The sequence below is a fragment of the Python bivittatus genome, unplaced genomic scaffold (genome assembly GCF_059951505.1).
Source record: "Python bivittatus isolate LINGU-HERP-01145 unplaced genomic scaffold, Pbiv_v1 ctg000530_np1212, whole genome shotgun sequence".
In the NCBI taxonomy this organism is placed as follows: Eukaryota; Metazoa; Chordata; class Lepidosauria; order Squamata; family Pythonidae; genus Python; species Python bivittatus.
In genome coordinates, this window is record NW_028277085.1 from 1,723,030 (window position 1) to 1,735,022 (window position 11,993).

An 11,993-nucleotide genomic window follows, 5' to 3' on the forward strand; every position below is an offset into this window, starting at 1 on the left:
GAAAATACGGTCGTTGCGTTAACCGTGCCAGTGACAGAACAATGGTTGGCTACGAAGGCTTGCTTCAGGCATTGCCTCGTCTGTCTCCTAACAACCCAGGCCCGGTTTAAAAGCCTTGGCGTAACCCTGCAGCTTCTCCTTGGTGCTCCTGTAAACGGTCTGAAATTCGTCTTCTTTCCCCAGCACCATCTTGCCTGCGGGCTGTGGCCCGCGTGTTCGAGCGCCAGGCGGCAAAGGAGGAGCGTTCTGTGTCCAGGAGCCACACTCGCGTCTCGTCTCTTCCCTGCCCTGCTGCTTTTTGCTAGAGCGAGGGTTATCCTGGCTGCCCTGGGTGGAGGTTTGCAGAATCCCCGCAGGCGGGGAGGCCTGGGCTCCTGGTCCTCCTTGGCCCCATTCCCACAATCCGCTGGGCAGTGTGGCTGGCCAGCCAACGCCGGAGGCAGGGCAGGGCAGGGCGGTGCCGGGAGTGGTGGCACTGCATCCTTCGGGGCTGCCCCCGGGAACGGGAAGGCAACCTGGAGCATCAGTTTCCTTGGTGGCAGTCCTCCAGCGTCTGGTCGTGGAATGTTCCTCCAGTTCAGGTTGCAGCCTAGGGTTTCCTGGTGGCCTCCCATCCAAGGGCCACCCAGTGAAAACCAAGCTCCGGATTAGAAAGGATAAGCCGACGAGGAAGAAATGAAGTCCGTGGGGCGGCTGAGCTCCCGCCGGTGCTCGGAGACGCCGATCTCTGGGTGTTCTCGGCTCTGGGCAACCAGCTGTGCGTGCCTCTGCACACGTGCAGAGCGCGCGGTCGCGCTTCCCGGAAAGCGGTTCCTGCGGGTTTGGGCCCGCGCACGTGGGTTCCGGAGCAAGCGCGGAGCGACCCCAGTCGCTCCCTCCTGCGCGCATGCGCCACGCCTTCCGTGCGCCGGGGCGCCCGGTTCGCGGCCGAACGTTCCACGCCCCCTTCCTCAGGAGCGCATGCGTGCGCCCGGCTCGGCGCCCGCGACGCAGCAACTCTATGATCACGCCTGCGGCCTCCGGCGAATTCCGCTTCCGGGCCCCGCTCGGTGGCGTCGGAAAGAGGCGGGGAGCGGCGCCGAGGGCCCGTTTCTCCGCGTCGGAGGCCTGGAGGAGCCGGCAGGCCCCGTGCGGGCGAGGGGCCCTCCTCGCTGAGGTAGCGCCTCGGGGTGTCCTCGGGGCGGCGTGGAGCCGCTTCCTGCCGCCCTGCGCCCCGCTGTTGTCCCCCCCCCGCGGCTCCCTTGCCTGCCCTGGGCTCTGCGTCCCGTTCTCCGCAGCCGGCTGGGTCTGGCTGCTGCTCCCGCCCCCCGGTCAGCGCAGGCCGTGGGGTCTGGTTCCCCCGGGGGCCCAAACGCGTCTGGGGGGGAAAGGCGGGCAGGGGATGCGCGCAGAAGGGCCCTCCGTGCGAGCTTTGGGGCTGGCGGGGCCCCCGCCTGCGGAGCCGAGGCACGGCGTCCTCTTAGAGCCAGGACGGTGTCTGGAGGAGGAGCGTGCCTGCGTGTCCGTAGATACACACGTGCACGGGCGGGGGCCAGGCCTCTCTGCAGCGCAAGGTTTGGGGCTGGCGGGGGCCCTGAAGCGCCCCCGAAGGGGGCCCGCGCCTGCGTCTCTGCCTCCGGGAGCGCGGTTCGCTGCGCGTGCCCGAAGGAGGTGGCGGCGCGCGCCGGGGGTGGGCTGTGGGCGTATCTGCCCTGCAAGGCCGAGGCGCGGCGTCTTCCCACAACCCGAGAGGCGTCTGAAGAAGCGTGCACGTGCACACGCACGCATGCTCGAAGGAGGTGGCGGCGGCGGCCAACGGGGGGCCAAGCCTCTCTGCAACGCAAGCTTCGGGGCCCCTCGAAGGCAGTTGGGGCCGGTGGGGACAGCTGGCCTGCAAAGCCAAGGAATGGAGTCTTCTATAGCCACAGACGCATCCAAATGTCGCTTGCAGGAGTTGCCAGCGGTCCTCTGTGTGTGTGGGGGGGGGGACATCTCTGCAGCAGGAGCTTTGAGGCTGGTGCAAAGTCAAGGAAAGGGGTGTTATGTAATCAGAAATGCATCTGAAGAAAGTGCGTGTTTGTGTGTTCATGCAAGCAGGTGTGTAATTGCCTGCGTGTGCACAAGAGAGGTGGTGGAGGGGGCCAACAGTGGGAGCCAAGCTTTGGGACCCCTAGAAAGCAGTTGGGGCTGGTGGCAACCCCCGACCTGCAAAGCTGAGGCCTGGCATCTTCTTATAGCCAGAAATGCATCTGAAGGAGGAGCGTGCATGTGTGGCACGTGTCTCCATGCATGCGCGTGTTCAAAAAAGGTGGCGGAAGTGGTCAACAGTGGGGGCCAAGCCTCTCTGCAGCAGGAGCTTTGGGGCTGGTGATGGAGATGCATCCAAATGTCGCTTGCAAGAATCACCAGCAGCTCTTTCTGCTGCGTTTCTTTGTCTTCCGCTTCAGCTTCTTTGTGACCCTCAGAAGTCAAGCATGACAAATCAAGAGGCGCTTTGCTTCTCTCCTGGATGTGGGTAGATCAGAAATAAAACCCCTCTTCTGAATCTTAGCAAAATGGTCCCTGAGTGTTTTGAGGCTGGGACCAGGATTTTAATGGAGTTTCTCAGCTTCTCCCCAGAGCATATGCAGGCGCACTGATGTCTCTGGCAGGGCTTGCAAAAATTAAGCAGAGCAAAATTCCCTCGCTGCTTTGTTTCAAGCAATCATTTGCATCAAGGTGATATTTAAGGGGCTGAAAGTGGAAGCCCTGTGTATTATCTTTTTGCCCTTCCTAATATTTCTGGCACGTTACTTTGTTAGCCAGCATGGGGGAGAAATGTTCTGCTTCAGACGCATCTTGTTTTCTAATTGTGGTACGCTCTTAATTTCCCACGGAAGCCAAAACTTTCACTAACGTATATTTTCTGTGTTAGCATAGAAAATACATGTTAACGTACGTTTGCAACTTCCATCACCTTTACTGAAGAAATAGAGACGCTAGTTATAATTTGCACACTGTGCTTCTTATGTAATCCCTTGTGGGAACTTCCACAAAATAAAAGCCATATAGGCATTTCCAAGAATAATTATTTCTTGTGAGTTGTTTTTGCTTTCAGATAGTCTGTATGATTATGACACATCCAAAGAATTTGTGATACTGTCGCATGTTCTTACATATAGCAAAAAAATTCTTTGCTTGAGCATTGCTAGATATACACCCATGTTTTACTTGACTGTAATTTGAAGAGCAGGGTAGAGGCAGGATTTAATCTACAGGCAAGCTAAATGGGGTTTGGGTTTTTTGTGCTGTTTTATTGTAATTATGTGAGTTTTGTGAGAAACAGGGAGACTGTGCAGCAATGCTGGTCTTGAACTGGTTGGAAGCTCTATTACCCCACTCTCTCTTATGTGCGTTACCCTTCCCTCAGCCAGTATAACTGTTATCTGGATTTCCTAGGTCTTCAGTGAAAGTTGGGTGGTTTCAGATTTGTGGATGACCAGCATCTGCTTTCTTGTTCTCTTGAGCCATGGCTTACCAACTGTATAGAAACACCACCCTGGGAAACAGTCTTCAAGAAAGCCTGGATGAGCTCATTCAGGTAGGATATAGCTGCTTTTTATTCTGATCTGTCTGAATAAATTGTTTAAGTAGTATAAACATAACTGAAGTAGGTACTTATTTATTTTGCAGTCGAAGTTCAAAGCAATGAATATTGCCTAGGTAAAGATGTGATACAGTGCTTGCTCTTCCCAGCCTTTCCACTGTATCATAACTGGAGACCAAAGCAAAGGTTAAGATGTCTGTGATGACAGGAGAGGTTTCACAAAGGAAGACGTAACTTTCCAGCTTCTCAAACTGAAAAACTGAGGTTTGCACTCCGATGCACAACATTGGCTAGCTTAGTGAAGTTGTAAATGGGCAAAGCCACATGCATATTGATTTAAGCATCATTCAAGTTCTGCATTTGTGGTTCAAGGGAATGAGAAATAACTAGTCAAGTCACGTTGATTGAAATCTTAAACAGGAAGTTCTAATCTGTACTGTAAACATTTTGGCTGTATTAGGTATGGGCCGACGGGCAACAATAATCAATGTGTGAAAATCCAAACAGAAAGTTCTAATTTTAGACAGATGAATGTTTATCTCTGGAATGAAAATCTTCCTTGGAGTTTAAAGTTTCTCCTTTATTCTCTTCCCACCAATCTTTCAGTCTCAGCAGATCACTCCTCAGCTTGCTCTTCAAGTCCTACTGCAGTTTGACAAAGCTATCAACGCTGCGTTGGCACAGCGGGTCAGAAACAGAGTCAATTTCAGGGTAAGAAATGCTAATTAGGAATAGCGAATGGCTTCAGCTAGTATTGACTAAGTTGGATACAAACATTTATCTGACTGCAGCTCTTCCTAACAAGCAGGCACAGAGAACAGCACCTAAAAAAACATTAGTAGAATACATCTCGACATAAACAGTCTTTCCTTGACTGGTGCCTTTCCTGTGTATAGGGCTACCACTCCCAGCTCTCTCTGATAAAATCAGACATTCAGTGCTTTAAACTAAAATATATAAATGGGAACATACAGTAAATCGCAATAACACCGTAACTGAAGAGCTGCTGCGTGTTAAAAGTGTCTCATAGACTCAGCACAGCGAAAATGGGAGGCTATTCTGAAGTGTGTAATATTATGTCAACAAACCAACAATTTGGTTACAGCTTGGCTTACTATCTTATTTAATCTATTCCAAAATGGATTTCATGCAGGCGCAGCAGCTTCTCTCATACAGAAGCAACAGTCCAATTCGGTTTCCTCTTTGGTTTCCCTTTCAAATATAATGCTCAAAATGTACATAGAAATCGCCGCTTAAACTGCACAGAGAAGCAGTGTGATATTATGTAAAGCTTCCAAACACTGGGATGGCTCCTTCCGTGCCTTAGTTTAGCAGGCTGAGCCTCAACGACAGATACAAGTAGCCCCCAGTTTAAGAACGAGTTCTGTTCCTAAGGTCTGCCCTTAAGCCGAATTTGTACGTAAGCCGGAGCAGTATTATTGTAAATACTGTATAAGTAGTATTGTGTAATGAACCTGAACCTTTGTGTATTTAAGTGGAATTTTGCTACAGTAGGCTTCTTTCTGAACTAGGGGTCGTCCGTAACCCTGCGTTCTTAGCCCAGGGACTCCCTGTAGTTGCATAAAGAAAGGGAAGGAGGAGACGGATTGGAAAATTCACAGCAGAACTCTAAAGCTTAGCTGTGTTAGTCTGTCTCTTATGGTTTGATTCTTTTACATCCTGCCTTTTTATTCAAAAGGGGATTCATGTCGGGCAGAGTGATAATCACAAACACTCCTGTTTGTGCAGAGCGCAGCAAAAACTCCAGGAAAATATTAGCCATGAAAGCAAACACATTGCAATGTCCATTTCTTGTTTCCCAAAGAAATCCAGTCAGAAAATATATACTAACTGGTGTTTATTGATAAAAATGCAAAATTCCATAAAATGCAAATATCATACAAAATATAAAGAAAAACACATCTTCTCATTTAATTGTAGCATCCAAGACTTATTAGCAACACAAGCTTAACAAAATCTCTAGCTACAAACTCTTAGAGAAGAGGTACACTACTTGGTACTTTGTTACAACTACGTAGCCCATAAAACCTACATAGTGGCTAACACTAAAGCAACTAACAACTACTCAGAGAGGCTGAACATTTTCCTCCCCTTGTATTATAGCTCTATGCCACCCCCTGGGTACCTAGCATACACACGCCAATAGGTGGCAGTAAATAGCACAATACACAACACACAATAACAGGTGTTTTTCACATGATCTCTGTAGTCAAAATATTATTTGTTATTGTTGTAAAGATAACGGGATGAATCCTTTCCCATGAGAAAGAAAATCCTGACAATTCAAAGTGGCTGACACCCATTAAGGTCCCAAAGCAAAGTGTTGGTTAATGCGCTTTCTAGAATTCCCCAGATTCTCTTGATCGTTAAAGGGTGTTCCTTTCGTGGTCACAAGGGGGAGATATAACTATACCCTTTTCCAGAATTGCCTTAGAATAAGGGAAGTGACTGGCTTCCAAGGCAGAAACTCAGCAATGCAATTCAAAAGGTGGTTTTATTTTTTCACTTTTTCTCAGCCCTTTTTCTCTTCTTCCTTCCAAAGGGCTCTCTGAACACATACAGGTTTTGCGACAACGTTTGGACGTTCGTACTGAACGACGTGGAATTCAGGGAGGTCACGGAGGTTGTGAAAGTGGATAAAGTCAAAATCGTGGCCTGTGATGGGAAAAGTAAGTTTGGAATTTTTGCCTGTCTCTCTAGGACAAAGTTTGTCAACCTCAGCTGCTTGCTGGGGAATTCTGGGAGTTGAAGTCCACTCATCTTAAAGTCAGGCAGCTCAGTGTGTTGCTATGATTGCTTCCCTCTTTCGAAAAGTGGATAAGAAAATTGCAGGTACAGGACTGGTGTGATCTTGGGCAAGTTTCTCCCTGGTCTTTTTTTTTTTAAATAATAATAGAAAAAGAAAAGAAACAAAACACCAAGATCATTATACTTGTGCAAATGCACACATTTTCAAAGAAAGAAAAAAAACCCTATACATAAAAAGTGCTTAAAAAAGTGAAAACAGTACAACAGAAAACAGAAAAAAAAGTATGCTATATTGTTATAACAAGAGTTACAATTCTATGTATACTTATCTAATGTAAATATTATTCAAATATGTATATATTAATTTCTAATACATTTACATAACCCTAACTATCAAATAATACTTAAAATTTATTGGACTCCCTTACGTTTCTATAGAAAAGGACTGTCTAAGACAGCATTTTGCTGGAGATGTAAGAAGGACAATGCTTCTTTAAAACATGTGCTTTTACAATGTCCTGTACTTTCTAAGTTTTGGGAAAAAGAAGTGAACCGTATAAATGTAACTGTGCGATGAAAGCTAAAATTTTCAAAGGATAATATTCTCTTGAATTACATACCTAGTACATGGAACTTGACATCTGGAAAACGTAAATGGACTCTCTGTGCCCTTACTATGGCCAAAAGGCTGATATTGCAGCATTGGAAAGATAAAGGAATGGGCCCATTTACTCATGGACTGAAGGCCTGATTGCACTTGCTGCCTACGAGCGGATTGCCTAGAGATGTAGACCTTGTATGGACAAATATAATGAAATATGGGACTCGTTTATACAAAATACAGTAGATTTTTAAAAATCCTTGGTTTTTAAGATATCTGGAGTTTGCTGAAGGCAGTTTGTTAGCTGGGGTAACGACACCTTTACTTACAGTTTTGCCTGCCAAAATCAACAAAAGTCCAGTTTTCCTGGTAAGAAGAGACGTTGCCTCCCATTAATACAGAGCCTTGCTGTTTCAACTCACCAGCTTCCTTCTCCCACGTCAAGGCCACTGTTGCACGTGGCCTTCAACATGTAGGGGAAAGTGACCTCCTGCCGTTTCAGGCGCAGAAACCTCTTGAGCCGGGAATTTTTCAGAAGCACTTCCGTCCAAACTGCTGACAGATCCATGCGCGGTGGCTGGCCGCCTCTTCCTCGGCTTATTTGTCCTGAGCAGTGGCAGCAAACCCTTTGCTCGTTCGTGCTTGAGCTTCCATTTCTGCAGGGCTGGTGGAATTGTTGCTGCCGCGGTCTATTGGGGGCGGGGGGGGCAGGGCCTGGGAGCAGAGACTTCCGCGCAGTGCCTTGCATCTCCTGGTTAAGCATCTGCTTGAGACACAGGAGGCCCCAGGGTCCATCCGGCTCCCCCACCCCACTGCCTTCCAAGGGTGCTTTTCAACGGGCAAGACCCCGGCAGAGACCCTCTGGAAAATAACCCTGTTCTGTATGGACCAGTGGCCAGATTCAGTATAAGATGCCTGCAGATCTTGATCAGACTTGTGGAATGAGATTAGAGAATTTAGTCCTATTAAACTGAGCAGCATCAGAGAACTTCTTGGATGTCTTATTCCGAAGCGGATTTAATGATTACATTAAGAGATGTTTGGTTTGGCTTTTGGTGCCTTTGCTGGCAACTGCCTTGGCGAGATTTTTGGAAGTGGTTTGCCCTTGCCGCCTCCTTCCTGGGGCGGAGAGTGACTGGTCCGGAGTCACCCAGCTGGCTTTGGGCTAAGGGGAGGACTGGAACTCAGGCTCTCCCGGTTTCTAGCCTGGTGCCTTAACCGCAGCGCCAAACCGGCTTTCTTATATCAGGAATAAGTGGGCTTAAATGTCTTCTGTTTAGCCTTGGTTTTTTAGCTGTGTTTCTCAGCCTACGCCTTTTCTCACTTCCAGATACTGGTTCCAATGCAGCGGAGTGAAGAGGGACTGGGGCTTCTGGGCCCACGTTGACCTGATGGGCAGCGCTTCCTGGGGAACAGCGTGGGCAAAGACTCTGTCGGGAGTTGTTTTAATAATGCAGACAGAAATCTTCTTTATTGGAATGCCTTGTGGAACTGTCTTAGCAAGATCCCGTACGGCACCTCCGGGCTCTTTCTCAGTCACGAAGATAACCAAGCTTGCTTTTTTTTAAAGAGGAACAAAAATAAGGATGAAACATGCACAGCTGCGTTTTGGTTCATCAAGGTCACCAATAAATATTTTATTTAAAACTTTTAGTTGTGTGAGAAGCATTTAGTCCTAGGTGTCTCTTCGTACATAAGATCCGTTTTTGGTGGATTGGTTTTACCCCTTAAAAATGGCATATTCTGTTTCTCCTGTCTTTAAAAAAAATGTCCACATATGGTTCTATACATATATATATTTAATTCTTATTGTATAAATGAGATCATGCTCTGTATTTATCTAACAAGTGTATCAGCCTGTATTCATTCAGTGTTGCGATCATTTCGTATCACAGTTTTTTTATACTTAATATTATTGAATCAAGGGAGAATGAACCGTCCAAGTTTAGCCTTGCATCACAGACTGGTAGCACCCTGAGTTCTCCCGCATTCATAAACTCATCCGGTTCGCTAAGTAGCAACGAAGGGGCCTTTCTGCAGACTGACTTGTGTATTTGCAGCTGCTCAAGCTTTGCTACCTGGAGTTGTACGGCCTTCTGCGGGCAATGAGAATATCACTTGTTTTTCTCAACACAGTAAGATTTCTCACGTAAGGTTCCAGATTTCCCCAGGCTGGCTTCCGTCTTATTGTTAAATAGTTAAACTATACTCTGCCGTAACATAGCTACTTAACTGTGGGCATAGCAACATTTTATACTTCCAAAAATAAATAACCTTTGTGCCCTCTTTACAATGAGATTGGTTGTAATGCTATGAATGTTTTGCACTCTCACCTTTATGAGTTTTTCCCTGAAGTGTGCAGTTGTTCTGCAGCTGTTCAGTCCTTTACATAAAGCTTAAAACTGGCACTCATTTTCTGCATGCAACATTTAGAACACTTAGCAATGTTTCACTGAACAAATCTGGTGATCTTATGGCTGCTGGGTGTAATAGATTACTTTTTTTTTTTTTTAAAGGGCCCTGGTCAAGCAGAGACTTCTTGAAAAAACTACAGTACTGTGACATGTGCACGAATGATGTGAAAACACAGGTCGCCCTGCTTTAGAATGACTTTATAAATCTGTAAGAATGGAATATATTTGCAGTAGTTCGTAGGATGGATAGAATTAAATTCTATGACTAAGTGATTGCCCTCATTCATTTTTAGCTGCTTGATGTCCTATCACGCTTGTCCTGTTCTTGGTTTTGGTCTTCGGAGCTGTCTGCTAGAGACAGTTCAAGAGGTGGGTTAGGCTCAAAGGCATTCCACTGAAGACCGGATTCCCCAGGAGAACTTGACACTGAAGTTCTCTCTCTCTGATGCTTATGTCATAATGACCTGAAGCACCAGCCATTAACTTGGGACCCCCCAAATAAGAAAATGGGCAGCTTGTAGGCGCATAGGGAGGCTTTAGCTGAGTTAAAAGACACAGAAATGGAAGATGGGTGCAGTTGTTGAGGGGGTGTCCCAGGAATTGCCAAGGAAGGAAGACCGAAAAAAATACAAAAGGAACTTAGTTTTGCAAGGAAAGTTAAAGTAGCAAACAGAGGTTTTGGGGCTACACCAGGAGGGAAAGAAAAAGGAAGAGGTGAATCCATTGGTAGAAGAGGATGGTAGGGGACAGGAAGAGGAAGTAGAGTTCCTCAACTTCCACCTTGCTTCCATTCCTCCCCAAAGAGGAACTGTGTTCAGATGGGTCTAGGCAGAAGAGCTGGTGCAAGGAAAGAATGGGCAAGTGAGAGTAAAAGATGGATGAGGAGCCTCAAGCTACCATGATCAGGTTTAAGCCTCCAGGACCAGACCAGCTTACATCCAAGAGCCTTGTAGGAGCTTGTAGATATTCTCCTGAAGTCCCTTTTGTCATCTTCGAGACAGCAGAGAAACGGCACAGTGCCAGCTGATTGGGAAAGGACAAATGTTGTTCTGGTCTTCAACAAGGGGAAGGAAGAGGAGCCAGGTAACTGGGCTGGTCAGCCTGATGTCAACGCTGGTGAAATTCTTGAACGAATGGCTATGCATTCAGTTTATGAGCGTTTGGAAAAGAAACCAGAACCGGTAAAGTGTGCCTAATCCTGAACCGATTTACCGCCTTAATTTTGCTTCATTGGGCTCGCTGGGGTATATTTCCACGTTGGTTTGATTTGAACAGATGCGTGGCAGAACTCTTCTAAAACGTTTGTTTCTTTGTTGACCTTCTTGAGTAATTTCCCTAGTAAGAGGCTGGGATTGTTTGTCTTTTTTTTCTTCTCTTTCGGACTTTCTACGTCATGCAGGTTTATCTTGCAAAATAATTGTTGAAGTTTGAGACTTAATAGTTATTTGAGCAGTTTGTTTACCTTGTGATTACGATTTCTTTCCAGCTGGATGTTTATATTACAAGACCGGGCACGGCAGAATTTTAGTTGTGCTACAAGGAACGGCTGTTTTGAGGTTGTGTTAGTGGATTTAGGCCTAAGCATTTTCATTTCCTGCAGTTTACCTACAAGCAGGTGAACCAGTTAAGCTGGAACCAAGTACTGAATTCATATCGCTTTTTGCTCTAGTAGAAATGTGTAGAATCCTGGAATCATGGGGCTGGGAAGGAACAGAAGGATTGTCTGGTCCAACCCTCTGCAATGTGCAGGAAAACCGATTAAAGCTATCAATGACTCTGGTCAGAGGAGGGGGAGGAGGAGAAGGAGAAGGAGAAGGAACCAGGAAGAACCTTCAAGGATTGCCCAGATACAATTTTGGGGAAATGGAGGAGCGATGGCCATTTCCCTCACCTTCACTTTTAGGAGTATGGCTCTTTATGGGATAACAACTTCACCTGGGCCTGGTGAGAATGAACCCTTACCGAGACTTCCACTAACCAATTTACTGGCCACTTGGGTCGCCTGGGGCCAATCCAGAATAGGAACAATTCCGAAGCTGAATGGGAATTCAGGACAGGCAAGCTAGTGGTTTTACTCCGTGCCAGGTTTTCAGTCCTTCATAAGTTGTTATGAAAGGTACATCTGCATGCCAGCTATGTCAGGTGTGGTGTGTCGTGTCTGAGGGGGGAGACATCATTCAACAGATGCATGGCTTCCCACTTTGCTAAATATGGGAGGGGAGAAGAGCAGCCTGCAGCTACCAGGCCTACACAAATCGTGCTCCCCCTGCAACCTGAAAGTAGCCTCCCATGAACCACCAGGGACTTGAGAAACCTGTTTGCAGGTCGGGTAGGTCAGCAGCAGACAACCCCTGACCTTTCTTGTCCAGGTAAAAGACAACTCTTGGAGCTTCTCTCCTCAAGAGGCCAAGAGCCCGCCTGTTGGGTCTGCCCCTTGGACATTTTGCAAAGGAGACCCAGAACGGGTGTGCAGAAAAACAGGGGCTGCAAGTAAGGCTCCTCTTCAAGATAGCTGAGGAAACAGAAAAAAGGTCCTTTCTGCCCACAGCTGTAGTTGTGCAAGAGTAACTGTGTCCTTCGGACTTGGCACTCTGCAGCCGTGGTATTATGTTGTTGCAACACCCAGGGTTGTCCCGGGAACAAA

General features: G+C 47.1%; 1 protein-coding gene across 1 annotated transcript; it reads left to right on the forward strand.

Annotated features, from left to right (window-relative positions):
• The first annotated feature begins 1,000 nt into the window (after nucleotides 1–1,000).
• Nucleotides 1,001–9,400, forward strand: GTF2A2 (general transcription factor IIA subunit 2). Its single transcript, XM_088148323.1, has 5 exons — nucleotides 1,001–1,156; nucleotides 3,418–3,559; nucleotides 4,172–4,276; nucleotides 6,129–6,255; nucleotides 8,266–9,400. The coding sequence occupies exons 2-5, from the start codon at nucleotides 3,488–3,490 to the stop codon at nucleotides 8,289–8,291; spliced, it is 330 nt and encodes a 109-aa protein (XP_088004449.1). The 5' UTR covers nucleotides 1,001–1,156; nucleotides 3,418–3,487; the 3' UTR covers nucleotides 8,292–9,400.
• Nucleotides 9,401–11,993: the final 2,593 nt, after the last annotated feature.

Coding starts and splice junctions, on each gene's coding strand:
- GTF2A2 (XM_088148323.1), top strand. CDS start 3,488: ATGGCTTACCAACTGTATAGAAACACCACCCTGGGAAACAGTCTTCAA. Junction 3,560..4,171: donor GCCTGGATGAGCTCATTCAG/GTAGGATATAGC, acceptor CCAATCTTTCAG/TCTCAGCAGATCACTCCTCA. Junction 4,277..6,128: donor GAAACAGAGTCAATTTCAGG/GTAAGAAATGCT, acceptor TTCCTTCCAAAG/GGCTCTCTGAACACATACAG.